Source organism: Mastigoproctus giganteus, chromosome 8 (genome assembly GCF_048544385.1).
Source record: "Mastigoproctus giganteus isolate SK-2022 chromosome 8, ASM4854438v1, whole genome shotgun sequence".
NCBI lineage: Eukaryota > Metazoa > Arthropoda > Arachnida > Uropygi > Thelyphonidae > Mastigoproctus > Mastigoproctus giganteus.
In genome coordinates, this window is record NC_143582.1 from 16,209,808 (window position 1) to 16,234,168 (window position 24,361).

Consider the following 24,361-nt stretch of genomic DNA (forward strand, 5'->3'; position numbering starts at 1 on the left):
GTTTTTTTTTTTTTTTTTTTTCTTCCCAAGTATCAACAAAATCGAAAATATAAAGATTATTTGCAAAAAATGAATGTTAAACATTCATAAATCCTACATTTCAAACCACGCGCATAGCTATACAACCCCACTTTAGGATATTAATCCGTTCCAGAGATCCATTCCATCATATCGTGAAAATATAATGTGAACCCAGTAACACATTGTTCTTTAGTTATTCGTTCCAAGACCTCAGAAGTTGAAATTTTTGCTGTATAAATAAGCTATTTATCTCACTAAAAGGTCATTTTATAATGTAAATTTATTAGTTACCAATTCAAATCATTAAATGCACTACACTTTCATCGTTATCATATGTTCTATTATGAGAACCAATTTTGAACGGCTTTGTGATATTTTTTTAAAGCACATTTCTGGAAGTCACAACCATAAAACAATAAAAACAATTTGTACTTTCCAGTTTATTGTGCTTTTCTGTAGTGCAAGCAATTATAAATGGGTAGTAAACTCTATGTTATTGCATTTGTGAAAATACCAATAACTGGGATTGTGTGGATTTTTACTTTATTAGGGTGAAATGTATTTCCATTTCACTTCAATCGTATAAAAAAAAATAATAATAAATTTTCAGAATCTTCTCTTCAATTTTTTTTTTTTTTTTTTTTGAAGCTTTGTAAACTTGTTACTCCCCACAAATTGTGTTGCAATTTGTGTGTGCCGTTAAAAAATGCTTATGCATGCTATTGTGAAATTTATAAAGAAAAGAGATTTATCTTGGAAAACAAACAATTACCTTGTGCAACAAACCAATAATGAATGCCGACCCAACGAGTGTGCATTTAGTCGATGATGAAGAATAAACATTCTTTAACATTTGTTAAGTCATAAATAATTTCTTTAAATTAAAAGTTTACTTGATTTTATAGGCTATGTTTTATTTCTTTGGATAAATCAATCATTGTTTAAACAAACTAATTAGCTAACTAATTTCATTGTTGAGAATGTGTACCCCCTGTTTTTAACATTGTCTATGGGAATAAATTCCCGCTTTATGAGTGCATGCACGCTAGGAACAAATTAACTCGTAAAGTTGAACTACCTGTGTACGAAATATCATAAATTTCTTGCGCATTTTACAAAGTAATACACAGTGCAACAAAAAAAGTAATGAGACTGAATTAAGATAAGGCAAAATATGGATGTGGAAAATATTTTCTTCTCTCCCTCAAAATAGTCCCCAGTGGACTGAATACACTTGTTACAGCATTCATAGAAGCTTTTGAAAGGCTTGCAAAACTTGTCTGCTGTGATGGTATTTTGTTCTGCTGTCACATCTTCTGAATGTCATAAATACTATCAAATTGGCATACTTTCAATCTCAATTTCAAACTCTCATCTCCAATAATAATGCTATTTAAGAAACCAGGTTCACTATCAGCTGTTTGAACAATATCTTTGAAAGCATCCAGTCATCTAGTTTTCATCACACATACAGTGTGGCACAAATATCACTCAATCTTTTGCCCAAGTCTACGGTAATTATGGACCTTATTCTTTATTCACTTTAAATTCTCTTGCTGACATTCTTAGTATTGATCAGCAGTCACTTGCTAATAAATTGTTTACTTTGTCCATTAATTCATGGCTGCAGATTGTTTTCAGTTCACTTTGAGGATCATCTACTACATCGTCTCTGCCCACTTTAAGACACCATTGAAATGTTTGTGCTTGGGACAGAGCCTTATCTCAGTCTTTGCACAAAACTTGGTGCTGTTTTGTTGTTTCATTCTTTAGTTTCTAACGGTGGCATTAAATACAATGCACAAAGAATGTCCATACATAAAGGGCAACTTAAGGACAACTGATTTGGGTGGGCGGGACTGCCAAGTTCATACTTCTATGCCTTTCTAGTGCCCTCTCCCAAAACAATACTTGTTTTAGATATATATTACATAATTTTTTAAATTCAGTCTTGTTTGTGCAACTTTGTGTATACATGTGCATTAAACAGCACTGTGTTTATTTTGTATAATTGTCTTTTCAGGAAGACAATAATGATATTTGCTGTTTGATGATACTTGTAATTTATACAAAAAAAGTGACAGTTCTCTCTCTCTCTTCTAACTTTACCACTCACACTGTAAATTTCAAATATAGCACTAATTAGAGTACTAATTACAGCTATATAAGCACAAAGGCTTGTGTGAACCATTTTTACTGGTCTAAATTATTTTAGTGAAGGTGAGAGAATTACAATTGTGAAATTTTACCTTGTTTGTGTTGATTTAAATCTATTTTTGTGTGGAAATTAATCCAACTGTTTACAGAAGGGATTAACCATGAAGCTGCTTAAGAGCCTCTCATTTTCAGAACTACTTTTCCAATTGTTAAAATTATAATGGCCACACAGCCAAACAGTCTTTTACTTGTTCTGATGTGAAGCTGTTCACACCAGGTAAGTTTACTGATAGCAGTAATGCAGAAAAAGAAAGATGTCGCCCACTTTTGCATGTATTACAAGTATTAAACAGCAAATAATGTCCAACAATGTAGATATTCACTTGCCCTCTTGCTCTCTGTCTTAGCAATGCACAATCATACATAACATAATTCCTGTTTTCAAGTAATAAATGTATAACTTGTGTGCCTGAATGGTATGTCTAGCAATGGCAGCAGAAACAAAACTTGACAATTTTGTTAATCACATACAAGAAATTTATTGAATTTATCTACAGTGAAATTATTTACTCGAGTCTATCACAAGGAAACTGAAAGACTTAATTTTTAATATTAGTATTAGCCAAATTGTGCAAGGAAGCCACAGGCTTTTGATGTACCGATCAAAAAAGGAAAAAAGAGATGAGAAGCAACAAATTATGCATTTCTCTCCCATGAAGGTAACTATCCAGTTGACCTTTGAATTTCTTCAAACTGGCAGCCTCAACTACCTGCGTAGGAAACTTGTTCCAGTAGTCAATGACTCGCTGGCAAAAAGAAAACTCCGACAATATAGTCTTAAGCCTCTTCCCTTGTAATTTGAATTTATTGCTCCTATTTCTGGAATTCTTTAACAGTGAAAATTCTTCTTCATTCATTTTACTAATCCCTCTGAGGTGCCTGGTTAATAAGCTCTATACTCTACATAATTGGAGTTTTTTCTCTTACGACCACCCTTTTGCTAACCTCACGTTTCCCCATTTTTGGACCTTTTCAAGAAGCTCATTGTATTTTTTTTTCAGATGCGGTATCCATACTTGGACACATTATTCCAAATGCAGTCTTACAATTGTCTTTGCAGTGGGATTATGACCTTCCTAACTCTGCAGGATTGTGTTCAATAAATCATTGATAAGACACTATGGGCTTTCCTGGCCACCTGTTTGCACTGCTCAGAAAATTTTCATATCTGCCCATATTGTAACTCCAGATCCCTCTTCTATTTGTAATTCAACCCCACCAAGTGTATAATTTATTTTGGGGTTACCATTCTCCAAGTTTAAGACCTTGCATTTTGCTGCATTAAAACTTGGCTGCAATTTTCTGACCATTCTTGCAGTCTGTTCAAGTCATCCTGAAAGAGTGCAGCTTGGTACTAATCATTAACAACTCTACCAATCTTTAATTTTTCTGCAAATTTTGATACATACCTTCTTTCCCTTTGTCAATGTCATTTATGAAAATGGGAATCAACAGTGGTCAAGAATCAGTCCTTGGGGATACCACTTCTGGTGTTAATCACAGGGCATAAGCTTGTGATTAATTCCATTATTCACAAGCTTATGCCCTGCAGCTACCCAGCAATCCATCTTAGAATCTTACCAGTAATCTTATGTTTCAGCTGATACAGTAACCTCTCATGAGGGATTGAATCAAATACTCTGCTAAAATCCAAATAAACTATGTCAAATTGTTCCCTACATCCAGCTCATGGGTAACTGTCAAATAGCTTTAAACCACCTTTATGTATTGGCAATACATTGTACTTTTCCAGTCCAAAGGAATCTCTTCCAAGTCTAAAGATGCCCTCATAATTAACCTCAATAGACTCTGGTGGCTTTCCTCAAAATTATTGGGTATATGCCATCAACTCTGGAGCCTTACTTACGTTTATACTCAAGTTTTTTTTTAATAAAGCCATCTGAAATTTTGAAATTGCTAATTTCATGTCTCTCTGCTCACTTGCATAGCATTTTCTCAGCACGGTCTTTCGTCAGTAATGACCAATGTAAAGTATCTATTCAGTTCATCAGCAACATCAACTGGGTTATCTAAGATTTTCCCACACTCGGTACACAAGTCCTGTCTGATTTTTTGGTTGTCTCCCCCCCCCCTTGTGTTCATGTACACCAAAAATTCCTTGTTCTCATTCTTTGTTCTCCTAATCAGTACTTTCTCATACTCAGCCTTCACCTCCCTAACCTCCTGTTGTGGCATTGTTACAGGTCAACTTGTAGCTGTTGTAGGCTTCAGTACCTTTCCACTCTGTAACTATCTCACACTATCTTTTTCTGCTCTTATTAGACTAGCCAGCTCTGCTTTCATCCATTTCGGCATCCTCATGCAATATTTTCTTAATTGTATGTATGTATGCATTCATGGCTTCTGTGATTTTCACATTTGAAAAATATTCCATATTTCAAATGTATTTGCCCTCTCTCTACAATCTGCCCAATTAATGGTTGTCATATAGCACCTTAAACTGTCATAGTCCCCTCCTCTGAAATTAAAACTATGCCTTTTCATTTAACTACTGCAACATCTTCAAACTAAAGACTGCATGATTGCCACCTGTCAATGGTTCCTGTTTGTTATTTGGTTTTAGGAGCATTAGCAACTAAGGCCATATTGCTCGGAGATATGCGGTGGTCATTCCCTGACCTTTCCGCATCTTCTGTATTTGGTGGGCATGGCTCGAACCCCAGTCTAATCAAGAAGCGTGTGCTACGCACTGCTGCTCCTGCCCACCTGGCTACAGAGGCACCCAATGGTTCCTGTACTTTAAGCCCTGTGATGTCATCTGGTTCATGAGTAGTGATGAGTTCAGGATATTCTCACCCCTAATATTTTCTCTAAAACATGCGCTACAAATAATAATCATTTAAATTTTTTTTAATTTAATTTTTAATGATTATGAAAATTCTGAACTGTGTTACTGAGAATATCCGACAATTTCTGCTAATTAATTAATACCAACATGCTCTGTCCCATTTAAATTGAAATGAGTGTATTTTTGGTTTTGGAACTGAGTTTTTTTAAACTAGGTTTTACTGCATCCCCAAATTAGTATAATATGTTCCCTACTTGACTTGCCCACATAGATTGTTTTTATCCATTTGGTCAGTAGCAGTTAGGGATTGCATTACCGGTGAACCAGTAAATGGTAGAAAACATGCCGCGATAAAATTACCCATAATTCTTACTTTTTACCAATATTTCAGTACAAAATTTTCAGCGTTACATTCAAATGAGTAATAGAAAGATTTCCTATGCCAAAAATACGTGTCCTATACTCCTTCTGAGGGACTAGATTGCATACTACCCAACACAAGTAACAGTAAGCTTATCAAAGTTATTCCCAGAAGCGACAATGGTGCAAGCGTGAATGCAGCAGTTTCTAATGCAAACTCTACCTAGAGTTGCATTAGGACAAGTTTCTGTTTTATCCATAAAAATAATTTGCTCACTGATAAGTAAAATAAAAAACATTTTTTTTATTTTAGTGATGAATAAAAATTCGCCATGGCATTACTTCAATCACACACAAGGAGAGACTCGGGTGTTTGTATGCAGTGCTGAAAAACTATCAGAGCGTAGTGTAGGAGGGTGGGAGTACAGCAGGCCCCCGTTATAACGCGGTTCGCTTTACGCTGATTCGCCATAACGCTGTTCTTATATTATAACCCGTATCTGACTATAACGCTGTCAAAACTCACTATAACGCTATTTTACTAGCATACAGATTGAATTTTTTGGCAAATCCGTCTTCAGTCCAGTCTGTTTTGAGCCTTTTTTTTTTTTTTTTTTTGGCAAAAGGAGAAAATAGTCACCATGAAATTAACTACAGTAATTATTTTTATAATTTCTACTCTATGTACAAAATTGAAACTTTCATATGCTCTATTTTCTTGGTGTGGATAGTTTCAAGGGAGAAATTCTTTTTTAGTACACCAGCTGAAAAAATTTTACCATCCAGTGTCATATGCTGTTACGAAGTCTGCATTTTCTGTTCTGACATGTAATAGAAAGATACTAAAAATAGATTTACTCCCTATCTCTTCTTTTGTTTTACTGTGGGAACTATAACTTGCGAAATGTTTTTCACACAATCAATCCCATGAGTGCTAAATGCGGTGCTGTTTCTTGTACAGTATTCTCTTGTCTTCTGAACTCCTCTGACCTTGTGGTCACCCGAAGTACATAAAATTTGTTTGTTTTACTGTTTTGGAAATTCCATAAACATTCTCCATGACTCACACCATAATTTATTACAGTATTTTCGTGCAATAAACAACCATTTGATTTTACTGCACGGTAAAATCGAACTTTTCAGATAAATAAAACATTTGTCACCGTCTTCAGCTCACTTGCCAGAGGAATTCTAGATATCATTCAGTGCATACATACAGACAGTTTACTGTACTCGAACATCGTATCACAATCAGTGCAACGAAGTTACATTTGCAGAGAGTTATGGCGGATAAGAATGAAAAAGCAACAATGTCTGGACGCGGTGCAAAGATTGGAAAGGTAAGAAAAACATTGAGTTTGAAAATTAAATTAGACGTTTTGAAGAGAATTGATTCCGGTCAAAGACAAGTGGATGTGTGCAATAATTTAGGACTGGCAGGTTCAACTGTAAGAACAATCATAAAAAATAAAGAATCAATTTTAGCAGCTGGAAAAACCGCTGTTCCCCTGCAGGCAACTAAATTGACCAGGGCTAGGCCGGCTATTATGATTGAAATGGAGAAACTTCTACATAATTTTATTGAAGACAACATTCAACGTAGAATTCCGTTAAGTTCAATTATTATTAAAGAAAAAGCGAAGAGCCTATATGAAGATTTAAAGGAAGCTCACCCCGAAAAAAATGTGGAACCATTTAACGCTAGTAAGGGCTGGTTTGATAGATTTAGAAAGCGCTATAACCTGCACAATGTAGCAATACAGGGAGAAGCTGCAAGTGCAGATCAACAAGGAGCCGAAACTTTCAAAAAGAATTTGTTAAAATTATTGAAGAGGAATGTTATACTGCTCAACAAGTTTTTAACATAGATGAAACAGGTCTTTTTTGGAAACGTATGCCTAAAAGAAGTTTCATATCGAAAGAAGAAAAAAACATGCCAGGCTTCAAAGCGGCGAAGGATCGGTTAACTTTGTTGTTGGGTGGTAACGCTGCGGGGGATTTTAAATTAAAACCACTTTTAGTTTACCATTCCGAAAATCCAAGGGCTCTTAAAGGTTTAGCTAAATCAAACCTACCTGTCATCTGGAAGGCTAATAAAAAAGCTTGGGTAACCAGACCGCTTTTCATTGATTGGTATGCTGAGTTCTTCTGTCCTGCAGTGGAAAAATATTGTGCAAAAAATAACATTGGTTATAAAGCTATTCTAATCATGGACAATGCGCCAGGACACCCAAGCAAAGAGAGCTTAGAAGACTTGAACAATCACATAAAAGTTTTTTACATGCCTCCAAACACTACGTCCTCTGATCCAACCAATGGACCAGGAGTAATTGCCACATTTAAAGCGTACTACATAAGGAACACCTTTTCCCAAGCTATTAAAGCCATCAACACTGAAAATGTACCGAGTTTAAAGGAGTTTTGGAAATCCTATAACATTAAAACCGCCATCTACAACATTTCAAGTGCCTGGGATGAAGTGACTCAGAAAACCATGAATGGAGTGTGGAGGAAAGTTTGGAAAAATTGCATAAAGCATTCCCAGGAACCTGATGATTCGTTGAAAATGTTAAAACACAAATTGTTGAGCTCGGAAAAGAAGCAGGATTACACGAAATTAACGAAGACATCGTACAAGAGATGATCGACAACGACAGGGATGGCCTCTCTAATGAAGAACTAATGGAAATTTTAAAAGAACAAGAGCTTGCTATTGAGGGAGATGATGATCAAGATACTATAGATGAAGAACCGATGAAGTCGCTGACTGCAAAAGGACTTAGTGAAGCTTTTGAACACTTCGAAAAAATGTGTGATTATTTCCGGGAGAACGACCCTGACATGGAACGAAGTGCCAAGGTATAAGAAATTTGAAGAAAGAAATGAATCCCTACATGTTGTTGTACAATGAGAGGAAGAAGGCCAAAGCACAACCCAAATCGACTCATTTTTCAGTCCAAAGATACGAAAACTCGAGAGCACAGGGCCATCGAATTAATAAATTCATGATTTTCGTAAGTTAATTACCTCATAATTATATGTGTAATAATGTAGAATATTTTATATGTACAAAATTTTGAATATTAAGTATTTTTAATCGATATTGGTGCATATTTTCACTACCATTTATTATTGATTAGAAAATATCCTATGGAATAGACCGCAACTCACAAATACATATGTTACCTTATGGGAATATGGCGCTCGCTTAGCGCAGATTCACTTAGCGCTCTGTTTTCCCGGAACGAACTATCAGCGTTAAGCGGGGGTCACCTGTACTTGTAGACTGCATAATCACCTCTAGTGACATCATAACATCAATTTATTGAAACAAAAAGCAGAAGAAACAATTGAAGGTAACACTAGTACATCTACATCCATTGAATCTCATCAAAAAAAATTACTACTTTTTTCAAGAAAACGCATGATGACTCTCTTCCAGCTGTAATATCTCATGACTTCACTAGATGGATTTCCATTCTCAAATTTTGTACATCAGAAGATTGAAAAGACACTTCTTGTAAGTGGTTACGTAAATATTCCAAAGTCACCAAACTCAATTAAAAATGTTGTCAAATATGCACAAAAAATTCACAAAGAGGTAGTAAAAGAAATATCAGAGGGCAAACTCCACGGAGAATCATTCAGTGTAATATGTGATGAATGGGCCATCGCTAAAAAACAGTTGCTATATAAATTTTGGAATCTCGGTTTGATTCATGTATATGGATCTCTGTGCTGAAAACTGTCGAATCATTACAAATAAAATTAAATGAATTTAATGTTAACTTAACAATATTGTTTCTTTAATAACTGATAGGGCTGCATTATGAAGAAAGTTGCAAAAATTATTAATGCAAACAACCAATTGTATATGGTTCACAGAATTCAGTTGGCAGTAGTGAAAATACTTTACAAAAGCTATTCTCAAAAAGGGAGGAACAAATAGATTCTGAGCGTGATAATGGGGATGTAGATTCAGAAGTCTTTGCTAATGAGTTTGATGGCTTAGAAGTGAACACAAGAACATTTTATTGATGGTGATTACAATATGAATGTTTTACAAGATGAATTTTTTAATAATGAAAATACAAAATATTGTCAACGTTTCGCAAGTCGCCCCTAAAAAATTATATTCTTCAGAAGCCTATTACAGAGGATTTGGGTAAGGAATTGTCTCTGATATTGAACTCTAAAACATGTTGGAGCAGTTTTGTTGGCCATGTTGGAGCATTTTTCAGAAGTAAAAAATTCTGTTAGAAAGATTCTCATTGACATTAGTTCAGATGTGACCTTTACTGAAAATGACTTGTGCTGCTCTCAAACACAATATTGACATTACAGCCTATAAACGGTAGTAGAATCATTGTTCTGAAAACATGACTGTATGTTGCAGATATAACAATAGAATTCGTGTTAGATGAACTATCCAAGCAAAGTTTCTTTTTAAGTAATGAACTGAAGCAAGAATTATCTTGCAAGTGAAAGAAATATGTACCATTTACTCTGATATTTTACACTTTTTACATAACCCAGAAATATTAAACATACTGTTGAATAAAATTGTAGACCTACTCAATCACATATCTGACAATGATAAAGAATTAAGGGAAGATCGTGTTGTTAGCTACTCGCTCAGAACAACACCATCAACTTCCAATTCATCCACAGCAACTGATTCAACTACAGACCCTACAAATGCACTTTTAATGATGAAGAGAAATTGAATTTATTCATTAGATATTGATCACACTAACGTGAAGAAAATGATAAGTGAAAAGATGAAGTGAAAAAGGAAATAAATTACTTCACAGACCAAAAACTGAAAGGAAAATTTCTGCAAAAAGATTTTGATGCATTAATGACAATTCCTCCAGCTAGCATTAAATCAGAACGAGCATTTTCTAATGCAGGTACTATTTGCACTAAAATTAGATCGAGGTTAGATGATGGCAGTTTTAATACACTATGCTTTTTGAGAGGCTATTTTCTTAGTAATAAAAATGAGTAATTCTAAGTATTTATTAAATTTAGTTGTGATATTTTGCAATAATTTTCATAATGCTGCTTTTTATAACTTTAAAAAATAAATGTTTCCCATTCTCTGTTTCAGTAACTTAATTTTATTGTAAAATTTGTATTTTGTAAATTCTCATTTTAATGCATTTTTCACATCACTATATGTAACTTTCAAAAATAAATTATTACTCATTCACTCTTTGATTAATTTAGTTTTATTGTAAAATGTTTGCATTTTGTAAATTCCCGGCAATTCAGTAAATTTAAAAATTTAAATACATTTACCAGTAGTGAGAGAACCCGGTAAATTTGAAATCCCTAGTAGCAGTGTCCTTCAAATGGTCACATTCCCTGATATACCAGAGGTGTGTGGGGGGGGGGGAGTGCCAACACAACTGAAATTGAGGGTGTTTTTTTTTTTTTTTTTTTCTTTTTTTAAGTCTTGTAGTGCTTTATTTTTGTACTTTTAAAACTTCCAAATAAGGTTCATGATTGGGGGGGGGGAACAGAATTTCCTTAAACTTGTGATAAGATTTTAGTGTTTGAAATTACATGTTAAAATGCTTTTAGGAAAGCAGAAATTTTGGAAGAAACAAAGGAGCAACTTTGCAAAGGAGCAACTTTTAGCTTTTGACTAATAGTGTTACTGAAGATGAATGGCATTGCTCTGACAACATTTCTGTGTTCTGGCAGAAAATAAAAAGTGAATATAAAGTTCTTCAAATAGGCCTCTGGGGTTGGGTATATTCATACTATAATTTTTAGTGTTTCTCACCAACCATTGAAGTAAAAACAAAAACCAAAATCTTTTTTCTTCAGTGGTTGGTGAGAAACACTAAAAATTATAGAGTGAATATAAAGAACTGAATAATATGGTTGTTAAAGAATTTCTCTCATTTGAAGCCTATTTATACGAGGCAGGTTTTTTCTGATATTCTTAAATAAAAACAAAAAATGTGTTTCCAGAAAGTTATTTTATTGTGGCTCCCTCAGCAGTTTAAAACTTAGATTTGAAAATTTGGTTTCATCCAAATAAGCTTAAATTTCACATTATGATTTTTTTTTTTTTTTTTTTTTTTTTTTTTATATCAGTTTTATGCATATGTATGTAGTATACATATGAATGAAAAATTGGGCTTATTTTATGTTTATCTAATATTTTTTTGTTTATTCTTTTTGCACAGTCATATATATGATGCAAAGTTTATTCCTATGGGCAATTTTTTTAAACAGACTATTCACAATAACATTTAAACAAATTGGCATAGCAACAGAACTGTCTGGTAAGATGCATGCCCAAGTGGCATGTATTCTTGCACCTTTCAATGAACAAAAATTACCAAAAATACGTATACAGGTAACCCTCGTATAACATGGTAGTTAGGTTCCTATAAAATGTCGTGTTTTGCAAACTGTGTTATACAAGAATAAGAAAAAGTACAAAAGGGGGTGGGTTACGTTCCAAAAGCTAACAAAAAATACACCATTCTATATTTAGTGTATCTTCTGCTCTTTTTAAAAAAATCAGTAACCTGGGTTTGTTTGCTTTTGTTCGGTAAATCTTTGCGAATTTCATTGTATGGAACTAAGCATTTTTCAAGCTCCCTTTTGAACTTTGGGCTTCTTTCATTCAAGAATCTGCATTCAAAAAATAAGATTCTAAATTGCTCGGCTAACTTTTTGCCTTCCCATACGTTTTTTAGTGTAAAATTTGGAAGTTTAGAATTTTCATCTGCGCTATCATCCTCTGAATTGATTTGGTTTTACCTCCGATGCCATTTCCACCAATTTTTTTGTTGGACGAAAAACCCGAGATTCCGGGAGAAAAAACCATGCTACCCTTGCCTGAGCCCGTCTAACTCATCCACATTGTGAAAAAACCAATAGATTCAGAATCAATTTTTTCCAAAATCCATTGTAATGATTTTCTGATGTAATGAGCTTTAAAGGTGGATATAATGACTGAATGAAAGAAATTGTATTAACCTAGTACAACTGTGGTGGTAGGAACATAACTTCAACATTTGGATGATTTAAATCTTTTGGATGGCCTGGTGTGCTATCCAATAGTAATAACACTCTGAAATCTAGATTTTTTTTTTTTTTTTTCCGGAAGCACAAGTTTAAAAGCACAGAACATAACACAACACAAGGATTTCCCACCAAAATAAAATACAGGGATTTCTCAATTTTTTTTTCATGAGTCAACAGTGGGGATTCAAAAAGAGTGGAAATGTTGAAAAATTACATCCAACATAATAGCAGGGTTTCCTCTGCACAAAAGCTCAAAAATAACCTGTTATGCGAGGTTTACTGAAATTCTCTAACCATGTTATATAAGTACCACGTTGTGCGGGGATTGGCACAATTTATCAATTGTGTTAGAGCGAAACCATGTTGTAGAAGTACCGTGTTATATGGGGGGGTTGCCTGTATAGAAGTGTTTCATTAATTTCTGTGCTTGCATGTACACTTGACTGAATTTAGCTTTAGATTGTAATTATGTCCCCCCCCCCCACATGCACCAGTTTATATATCGATTTATACATTGAACCTATTAAATATTAATTTTCTTGATCTTAGGAAATGAGAAGGCGGCGTACTGAAGTAAATGTGGAGTTAAGGAAACAGAGGAAAGATGATCAGCTTCTTAAACGCCGTAATGTGATTTCAGATTATGATCCCATTAGTCCTCTTCAAGCCCAGAATAAGGTATGAAGTTTTTTGTTATTGTTTGTTGTCATATGTTTGCCATTGTTGGAAAAAAAAAAGTAAACCTTTATTAATTTCAAATAGATATTTACAGTATACCCAGTTATAAAATATAAGTACAAATTCAGTAGCTTTCGGAACACGTGTCCCTTTATCAACTGACAAATTTGAATACATTACAAGCAAAGTGTGGCATGTTACTCATGCGTCATTGTTGTAGCACGGACGTGTGCTGCCTTACGCCAGTGATCATCCATCAATAAAACGGTTGTCTCTAGGATGGGATGTATACGCATGCCTTTCTGGCGATTTAATGCCTTAGGGTTGTTTATTATGTTTAGTGACTCTAGCCATAGGCGGTGGCGAAAGTGTCGCGCGTGGTCCACTATCTCAAAGTAGCGCTTGGGGTCAAGATCGTGGTTGGTAGCCCAAAAATGTTCTGCAAGCACGGACTGGTCAGTTTCGGCAAGCCGGATTGCTCTGTCGTGTTCCGTGAGGCGATCCTGGAGACGTCTCGATGTCTCACCTACGTAGCAACTGTTACAGGCCCTACAGGTGATACGGTACACTACATTGCTGCGTAAGACAGGTGTGACAGTGGTCTTCACACTGGAGACCCCTGTCACACCTGTCTTACGTAGCAATGTAGTGTACCGTATCACCTGTAGGGCCTGTAACAGTTGCTACGTAGGTGAGACATCGAGACGTCTCCAGGATCGCCTCACGGAACACGACAGAGCAATCCGGCTTGCCGAAACTGACCAGTCCGTGCTTGCAGAACATTTTTGGGCTACCAACCACGATCTTGACCCCAAGCGCGACTTTGAGATAGTGGACCACGCGCGACACTTTCGCCACCGCCTATGGCTAGAGTCACTAAACATAATAAACAACCCTAAGGCATTAAATCGCCAGAAAGGCATGCGTATACATCCCATCCTAGAGACAACCGTTTTATTGATGGATGATCACTGGCATAAGGCAGCACACGTCCGTGCTACAACAATGACGCATGAGTAACATGCCATACTTTGCTTGTAATGTATTCAAATTTGTCAGTTGATAAAGGGGACACGTGTTCCGAAAGCTACTGAATTTGTACTTATATTTTATAACTGGGTATACTGTAAATATCTATTTGAAATTATTAAACTATGGACCCCAGTACTCCAGGCCCATTTGTCACTAAACCTTTATTACTTTTAGCCAGCATGTTTAATTCTTGGCAGTTGGAAATCACAGCTTTTCAATTAGATTTATTTTCATTATTACTATATTTTATCATCAGCTACAATGTCCATCAGACCTCCTGGATTTTGGAAGCATCTTGTAGATCTTAACCAGATTTGTTCAGACCTGATCTAGAATAATAGTTTTCATAACCATTTGATTGCTGTGCCTCACTTGGAAAAATATTTCAACTGTTTTCTTGCTTTTGGAGGGTATGATTATACTCATGTATTGAGGCTTCAGAGATCACTCACCATCTCAATTTTGTTAATGCACACAGTGGCCTCTGGGATGAGGGTGATGTTTTCATCTGCTTGTGTACGTCTGCTATAGCTTGACAAATTTGTAACCTATGCAGATCTGTTTTTCTTTGAATTTGGTCAGTGGTTTATTTTTTGGGAGTGTTGGCATTAAATTCAGCCAAAGATCATAAGCAGACCAACTAGCCTGTGTCATATGCTTATTGTCAATGTTTGAGCTTAGTGCTGGTACCCTTGAAAATTAAAATGTTAACCATGTAAAAATTTGAGGTCAGTGAGCACCACCATTTAAGTTGTTGAACTATAAGAAAGCAAATGCTCTTTTTGATTACCTTAAAAAGATGATCCATCAAAAGGATTCAGAGATAGTCATCACTTTCTGATATTTCTAGGAGGAAATAAATGGATTATTGATGGCCTGTGGGTCTGCTTGGCTATTTCTTCAACTTATATTAATTTTTTTCTTCATACCTTCAAGCATTGTAGCTGATCTTAAAGATTTCCATGTGGAGTGAGGTGCTCTCTCTCTCTTTTTTTTTTTTTTTTAAAGACAGATTAAGGTGCCATTTTTATCTGTAAACTGCTGAATAGTCTTGTCTAATAAATGTAACTTTGAATAACAAAAGTATAACATAACTGATACCTGCTTGCCACATGCTACCTACAACTTGATTTCATGTGTTTTCCAAACAGTTTCCATTCGTTTAAAAAATAGCAGATATTAAAATGGTATTAGAAGACTTGCTTCTAATTTCAGGCCACAGATAATTGTGGTTAATTTTGTAAGCAAGTTTGGTAAGTTAGGTCTAAACATTGCATAGCTAAAAGTTAAAACAAAATTTTAGAAAGTTGTGGTTTCTCTGGAATGAATTGGAATTTTGCTAATTCTACTCCCAAAGGAGATAGAATTAAATTAGTTTTATACTACAAGGTTAAAAAATAAAATGTGATGCATACATAGGGGCTGAAATGTGAATACAAAATGATACTTTACAACCTGCTGTGGCAAGCAAGAAATGTGGTACATGTTTACCTCTGAAGAAGGAAGCAGATTAGCTTCCAATAATTTAATCTGGGCATAACTGTTTTACCAAATCAGCTCTGCAGAGTTATCCTTCATTTTCAGCTTTAGTACCTTTTTTTTTTTTTTTTGTTTAGAGAAAAATGGCCTTTAACCACTATATCAGAGTGAACTTCAACTATTTTCCACAAACAGCATGGTTATATCCACAATTAACAGTATCCATATAAAGAGGATGTGAAGATTTACGTGGGTTACTGAGTTGCCTATAGTCTTTCTCAGTGCTAAGTGGCATTTTCATTAGCTAGAGCCTACTGTTCCCACGCTTCTCTCTACTGGAAATAGGTTCTGTGGTGCAACAAATCATGTTGCTGCTGAAGATTAAACCATGAAATAAAAATCATTTTCAAACTGATGAGCTTGTGAAGCCTTTTGGTTAGTACAGTATTGCCATCCAGACCTTTCAGAGTACAGTTTTTCACTTTCAGTTGAAGAAAATAGGTTGAATTAATCCAGGTTATAATTTGTATTTTGTAGGATGTCAACATTTTTTTATTTTATTTATTTTTATTTTTTTATTTGTAGCACCATTCATCAGCAATGTCAATGGAAGAGATAGTACAGGGGATACACAGCACTGACCCACAACTTCAGTTACAGGCAACCCAGTCAGCACGCAAAATTCTTTCTAGAGAGAGAAATCCACCTATTGACTCTATGATTCAAGCTGGTGTTGTGCCAATTTTTGTCGGTTTTCTTACAAGTGATAGGTAAGTCTCCTCATAGGCTAATATGAAGCAATTTACTTAAAGACTTCTTGAAATGTTAGGAGAGTTATAAGATTAACATTGATTGAAACGTGATTGCATTCAGCAGCGGACTTTTGAGTAGGCCAGGTTTGCACAGTGATGAAACTCCTCACCTTCTGACATTCATTGTCAGTTACAAGCACTATAAAAATAAAATGCTTGGGGGGGGGGGTTGTAATATATCAAATATAATAATTTCTCTATTCTGAAAACACAGGAATATATTTTTCCTGTGTATTAGGTAATTCTGTTGTGTAATGTTCCTTTTTATTTATAGACTTCAAGGGCATTGCTATCCTCCACAATTTTTGCTCTTTTTTTCTTTTTCAATAATACTCAGCCAAATTCTGGATGGGAATGCCAATGCAAGTTTTTTTTTGCATAGGAATATTCATATTTCAATGTAGTTGCTGCTGTAAGAGTAACCTTATCATTACCATTATGATAATCCTTTTCCTTGTTTACAGGTTGGGGCTATCAGTTAATTCTTTGGAAGTTTGAGATTAAATGGGGCAGTGTGTCACCTTATTGCTATTATGGTCATTTTTCCTTCATCCTGTTCACCATCAAGTTTATTTGGTAGAGGATGATAATTATTTGGTATTCATTTCCTTTTGGTCGTGTTGGGGGAGAAGATCAAGATTCCCTCTGAGCTAGGTGGCCACACAAAATATTTTGATCACACATTACATTCTGGAATGCAGCTGATCATGGCTGCTCCCAAGTCCCAGCCTGCTGGGGACTCACATGCAACCTTTGTCAAATTATTTGCAGTGAAAGGAAATGTTATAGTTTTGTAAATTCCCCTGGTTTCTGTTAAGGGGATCTCTTTAATTGTACCTTTTGACAGTTATTAAAGAATAATATTATTATTATTATGAGGTACGTTGATTTCCCTCTTATAGACTGAAAATCATGGACCCAGAGTACACATAGCAGAAGTAGTTTCTTGAATCAACTATATGACTGATATTTATTATATCTGGATTTTGTTGAGGCTTTTAATGCATTCTCATGAGAGTTTTTAATGTATAAATTTAGAGTGGGTCAAGATAAGAGACTGTTCATAAATAAATATTTTTTAGAAGGGACTGGGGTGGCAAGTGGGGTCCATGAGGAATCAGTGCTTGAACCTCTTGTGTTTTTTATCTTCCTAAAATATATTGTTGATGGAATACAGCAAAATCTGTCAAAATTTACTTGTTATTTAAAAGTTTGGCAGGTAGTTCCAGATGCAAAGTATTGAACTTGCAGAACAGAAACTTCTGGGTTTCAGATTTATAGATTAAGGGTAGAAAACTTAAGGATGCACTGGATGATAGTGACTTAGGGAATTACAATACAGAAATACATGAAGATGGCAAGAAGGGTGCTTAGCATTTTATCTATGATTTATTGGAATATTTCAAGTAGAGAGGAGGGTTATTATCTCTCTCTATAAGGTTGTTGCACAGCCACACTTATAATATTGTATCAGGTCTGAAGACTGCATCTAAAGAAATATATAGAACTTCTGCAGAAGGTGTGAAGAAGGGTAGCTTATCAACTGGGGACACCTTATGTGGAGAATTTGATCAAAGTGTATAAGGTCCTGAGGGGATTATTAAAATGCATGAAGGAAGGATATTCTCACTGAGTGAAGCAAGAACCATAAAGCACAGTGTTATGGAATAAAAATTGGATATGCACTTTTTGGTGATGATAATGAGGGGTATGTTTTTTTTTTTTTTTTTTTTTTCCTCCTCTTCTGTATCCTCCCTTTTTCTCTCTCCTCCCTAGTACAGAATAAGTTTACTACCTTGTTTTGTTATGTCTGCACTTTAAACTTATTTTTAATCTTTCTGATACACATCTGGATTAAATTTTGTTGAGGAACTCTTATATTTTGTGAAATTTTGGTTCATTAAATTCGTAGGAAATTTCGGGTTCTGAAGCCTCAGTATAGTATTTAGCCGTTTTTCTAGTGCAAAATAATCATGTCATCAAGCCCAGCTTACATTATTCTTTTGTGTGCCCCATAGAGATAAAGGATTGTCTCTGTAAGTAGCCTAGTTAAAGCAAGTAGATATTTCAGATTTTTTTAAGTCAATTTTTTAAGCTAAACTTTTTTGCTTTAACTTAACATTTTTGTTTTGATAGCATTCCATTACAATTTGAAGCAGCCTGGGCTCTAACCAACATTGCTTCAGGAAATTCAGAACAAACACATGCAGTAGTGAATGCAGGTGCTGTTGCACCATTTATTCAGCTTCTTTCTTCTGCCCATGAAAATGTCTGTGAGCAAGCTGTTTGGGCTTTAGGAAATATTGCAGGTATGTTAATTCTAGTACAGTAGAGTAGAGCACCTTTTTATTATAAGTGCTGGGATTTGGATAACTGATTATTTCTAGACAACAGAAGTAATCCCACCACCATCAGTAGCATATTTTTTAAAATGAAAAGTTACAGAAAATAAAAAAATAATATTTACTCTAACAATAAAAATATAATTTTGCTTTCCCATTACAGAACGACTTTTAGCATAATTTCAGGATATTGTATTTTTTTATACATTTGATGCTTGCAACAGAAGTGTGTGGGCATTTAGATGAGGAGTGGAGCAAGGCTTTTGATGAGCCATTACTATGAAATATGGATAAACACACAAACAAGCTGCTAAAAGAATGTGTTGTTTAGCTGATGACTAGCCTCTAAAGCAGGTCTATGCATAATATTTGCAACCTGTTGGTTTGGCGAGTCCTTGAATTTAGAAGTATGGATTGTATTTGGCTAGACCATGCCACAATAAGCATGGTCTAGCCAAATACAATCCATACTTCTCATAGCCAAGGACAAGTTCAAGCAAACAGTGTGGGCTTTTGATCAGCCCACACTCTGAAGCCTCCCCCCCCCTTTTTTTTTTTTATTATTATTATGTTGGAAGTTTTGGGTATAATGAAATTTGGATGTAGGGTGCTCTACTAGTATTAGAAATGCCCAAATATTAGGCTAAAAATAAATTTTCTATTTGTATTTTCCTAAAGCAATAACTGATTACATCCTTGTTCAGATTTTTATTTAATTAAATGATTTTATTTCATTTTTTTAAATCTAAATATGTTTGAATTTATAGGTGATGGACCATCCTTCAGAGACTTGGTAATAAGATCTGGTATATTAAAGCCCCTTATGGAATTGATTAAGCCTGATACACCCGTAAGTTAGTTTTTTTTTTTTTTTTTTAATTTGTGTTCAAATTTGAGGAATTATCTTTCAATTTAAGCATCACGATTCTTAATTTAGCAGAAATTTTCTTTATAGAATTTTCAGCACAAAGGAAATATCAAGAAGATAGAAGTGTGTTCTAGGATCGTAAATTTGATGCCAGTTTAACTTTAGAATTTAAAAAAAAAAAAATCATTAAAATGGATGTCTTATCCTATTTGTACCAGGTGACATTCCACTTAATTTGACGAAACTTTCTGATATTGTTTAAACTTGCCTGTATCAAAGGCATTCTTGCATTAAGTTGTAGAGCAGGGATTCCAAACTGATCGGCAGACTACCAGCGGTGTCTGTATCATATCCCCTATGTGAATAGTACTGTTCCGCAGCATTGCACTTGTTAAACAAAAGGGAGAAAAATTTAAGTAACCCCACCAAGTCTCTCGGCATTTTCAAGTAGTTCTGGAACGAAGGTTTAGAACTATTTGCTGTAAAGAATTCATGAAGTTAATTGCTCAGAATAAGGAGAGTGCCCAGATAAGGTATTATGGGTGTCATTTACTTTTTTTTTTTTTTTTTTTATGAAAACCCCAAACACGAAAGGTATCAAAACCTATAGTACTTAGTATCGTGCATGGGTTGAAGGAGAAGTATGGGGGAGAGGGGGGTGCCGGAAACTTTGCTCTAGAGACTAAACATGGGTTTCACCACTTTCAAGTCTCCAATAAGCAAAGTGGTGGTATTTCACCGGTTGATGAGTCATCTACCACCTACAGTAAAATATTTATCTGCCACTCACAGGGCTTAAAGCATTCTGATTATCTAAATTTTCCTTAAGTGTCTGGTCACCCTAGTCAAGAATCAGTGGATAATATAAACAGCAAAACTAAAATTTTGAATATATACCAATGTTTAAACCAACAGAAAGTACAGTAGAGCATTGATAATCCAAACTAATTGGAACCGATATTGTTCAGATTTTCAAACTTATCAAAAATACTGTTCTGGAGACTTAAAAGTTTTGGTATGTTTAGAAATTAAAACAATGGTTTTAAAATCTGAGGAACTGCCTAATTTTTTTGTTAAAATCCAGTGCCTTTTCGCGCAACAAAGGTCCAGATACAGGTTCTCATAAACTTCCTCTCTGTGTGAACCACAAATAAACGACATCTTCGAGGGATGGGTCATTAGTTGTTCTTGTAGGGGCTTTTCTTTTTTTTTTTCTTCTTTTTTTTTTTTTTTTTTTTTTTTTGCACAATCCGAATCAAGTTTCGACACAAATTTGAATTTTTTTTCCTTATTGTTTTTAATGTCTGTTGTGGTTAAGTCATCCCAACCTTGTAAAATTTTTCTAACAAAGGCCCACTTTCTCCCTTTGAGCGAGTGTTTAAAATCTCAATCTTCGATTCAGTTGTTAAAAATTTCTGTTTCCTTTTAAATGACAAAGTAAACTACAGTACAATAAAATAAGTCTGTTCAGGATGTTTTTACTCTGTATCTCACTTGCACATATCGTGTTAGTTGCAATTTCTGTGTGCTGTCTTTTTTGTTATTGATTGTTTTTTTTTTTTTTTTTACTGTTTTACAACCATAAAAAAAAAATTTTAGTGAACAGAAATATCAGATTACTAAGTGTTATGTTTAGTGCTGTATAAATATTAATTAAACTATGTAGGTAAGCATAAATTTATTTTTATTTTGGTAACCTGTGGATAATATTCTTCCGATTTTCACGTATCATTTAATTTTATTAATTGGTAAGTGGGGGGAAAGGTGCAAATTTGTGCTTTATATCTTCATTTTTATGGCCTGTGGATTTCGATTTTCGCTTATTAGAATTGCTGTTTAATAGAATCAAAACTCAATTTGCAAATGTGATCACTATAATTGTGTAATTATTTTATGGCACCAGCATAAAATAAATAAATGCTGGCTTGTTCGGATCTTCAATGCTCTACTGTATATATATAAATCATAGTTTATTTTTAAAAATATATTTTTATTTTATTTCAAAGTGTTTTATTAGGAGGTGCCAGCAAATGGTAACTATCGTTAATTATCATAATTTTGCATTTTTGTAAGTTCCCTTAATTTGATGTGAGACATTTAAAAAACAATCGTGCTATTTGGGAAATGAAAGCTTACCAGCTATTTGGATTGATCTTTAAATTAGCTTTCTTTACACTGTGTAGGCAGGTTCCTGTGCCATGGTCTGAATAATTCCCTCAGTCATTGCAAATCTGACCATTCCAGGTTGAATTTAAGTTTGATTGTGTGGGGAAGATTAGAGTTAAATCCAATGAGTGGGGCAGATAGAAAACCATGGTGATGAAGTGTTTTGCAAGTTCTTGAGTGGAAAACAGTCTGCAAGGGCATCACCATGATGCAAGCACTCCACTTTTCTGGCTTTTTTTCCTCTTTCTCTTCTTTGAACTGCATTTCTTATTTACCATAGAATTGTTTTGGAGTATTCCTTGTTTTCTGCTTGACTGTGTAGGGCAAATTTGTAATGTACAGTGCCCTATGGATCAAAAGATACTGTTTGATTGAGATTGTTTTTAGGTTTTTTTTTTTTTTTTTAAGGCTCTCGAGAAGATGGAAGTCTACCATCAAGTGGGTTGGGCCTTTGTTTCCAGGTCATGGCCATACATCCATGATTTGTCATCAGTAATGATGGAAGAAACAAGGCATGGGTCAGCAGCAGCACATTGGTGAAGATACTGACATACGAGGCACAAGCTTGGCTGAGGCATATTTAAATTGATTGACATATCCCATAAGAAATACCAATTTCACTAGCAACTTGGTAGTTAAACATCATTGACTCCTGATTAGATCCTGAATACGAGAAAGTGAATCATTGGGTTTTTCAAATTTGAATTGTGCCAGAACAAGGATCACCTTTGACGGACAATTGGTTTCTTTAAGCTTTGCAAATCACTGGAAAGTCTTTGAACAACGCTTAGAATCTTCTCGAAAGCTATTGTTAACATTTTGTGGGTTGCATTTTCACTTTTTTCTAATTTGAAACAATTTTGTCCAGAAAATCACTTATTATGATAAAATATGTAAAACATCTATTTGTTGCACACTAATTTAGAATAACCACAAATAAACTGATAATTTATGCAGTGTGAGTTGCTGGACATGGTGTGACACATTACAGCTCACTGCAGCACTAGAATTTCAAGTCAGTCGTTTCTCAAATTTTTTGATTATGCTTTATACTGAATGGACCTTTCTTCCTGTAGAAAGGTGCATTCGGTGTGCAGGCAGTTCTTTAAGAGTTCTTGGGTTTATGAGGGTGGTTCTCCCCCCCCCGTATCAACAAAATCGAAAATATGAACATTAATTGCAAAAAGTGAATGTAGAACATTCATAAATACTGCATTCCAAACCACGTGCGTAGCTATACAATACAGTGTACCCCGCTTTACAGTATTAATCAGTTCCAGAGACACCATCATAACGTAATGTGAACCCAATACCACATTGTTTTAAGGTCACGAGCGTGACCTTAAGGCCATATAAAAGGTCGTGAGCGCGGTTTGTAAATTGTATTAGTTACCAATTCAAATCATTAAACTCACTACACGTTCATCGTTATCATATGTTCCGTTATAAGAATCAATTTTAAAGGCCTTTGTGATATTTTTCTAAAGCATATTTCTGGAGGTCACGACCATAAAACAATAAAAACAACTTGCACTTTCCGGTTTATTGGGCTTTTCTGTTACTGCAAGCAATTATAAAGGGTAGTAAACTCGATCTTGCATTTGGGAAAATACCAATAGCTGGAATTGTGTGGTTTTTTACTTTATTATGGTGAAATGTGTTTCTCCTTTACTGAAATCTTCAATCGTATAAAAAACTAATTTTCAGAATCTTCTCTTCATTCCTTTTTTTTTTTAAGCTTCGTAAACTTGTTACTTCAAGCGAATCGTGTTAGTTGCAATTTGTGTGTGCTGTTAAAAAATTGCTTATGTATGCAATCGTGAAATTCATAATTAAAAGAGAAGATTATCTTGGAAATAAACGCCTCATGAAGCATTTCTGAAGAAGACTACTCCTTGTGCAACAAACCAACGAGTGTGCATTTAGTCGATGATGATGGCGAAGAATAAACATTCTTTAACATTTGTAAATCATAAATAATTTCTCTATTATTATAATTTGCTTGATTTTGCAGGCTGTTTTCATTTATTTCGATAAATCAATCATTGTTTAAACAAACTAATTGGCTAATTAATTTCATTGTTGAGAACGTAACCCCTATTTTTAACCTTTGTCTATGGAAAATAAATTCCCACTTTACAAGTGCGCGCATTTGTACGTAGAGTCTCTCGTCATACTCTGCACAATCTTGTTTTATCAGACATGCCATTAAGATTAGTTGAGTTATGACCTATAGCAAAAATTATTTATTAATACTTATTTTTTGCAAATGAGTGCCTCTTGTTTTTAATTTTAATAGTTGATGCCACTTGGTGTGTTCTGTCTTTCTTTTTTTTTTCCCTTGAAAGTTATGGAAATAAGTTGGGGTATGCAGAAAAGATAACTTGCATTGCGTATTTTATCGTATGCAAGAAACTCAATTTATTTCATTATCCCCTATTGTTTGCTTGAAAAAGATTGCTTTCACCGTTAACGATGGTTATGATCACCATCCACACCATGTAGAAAAGATCTGAGTTTGAAT

At 34.6% G+C, this 24,361-nt stretch overlaps 1 protein-coding gene across 1 annotated transcript in view; it reads left to right on the top strand.

Annotated features, from left to right (window-relative positions):
- LOC150081294 (importin subunit alpha-1-like) overlaps positions 1 to 24,361 on the top strand; it is a 104,117-nt gene that overhangs the window by 46,947 nt on the left and 32,809 nt on the right. Inside the window, exons 3-6 of the mRNA XM_090379618.1 lie at positions 13,010 to 13,138; positions 16,235 to 16,419; positions 18,598 to 18,770; positions 19,571 to 19,653. Coding sequence (XP_090235744.1) covers positions 13,010 to 13,138; positions 16,235 to 16,419; positions 18,598 to 18,770; positions 19,571 to 19,653 — 570 coding nt within the window. The remainder of the gene's footprint in view (positions 1 to 13,009; positions 13,139 to 16,234; positions 16,420 to 18,597; positions 18,771 to 19,570; positions 19,654 to 24,361) is intronic.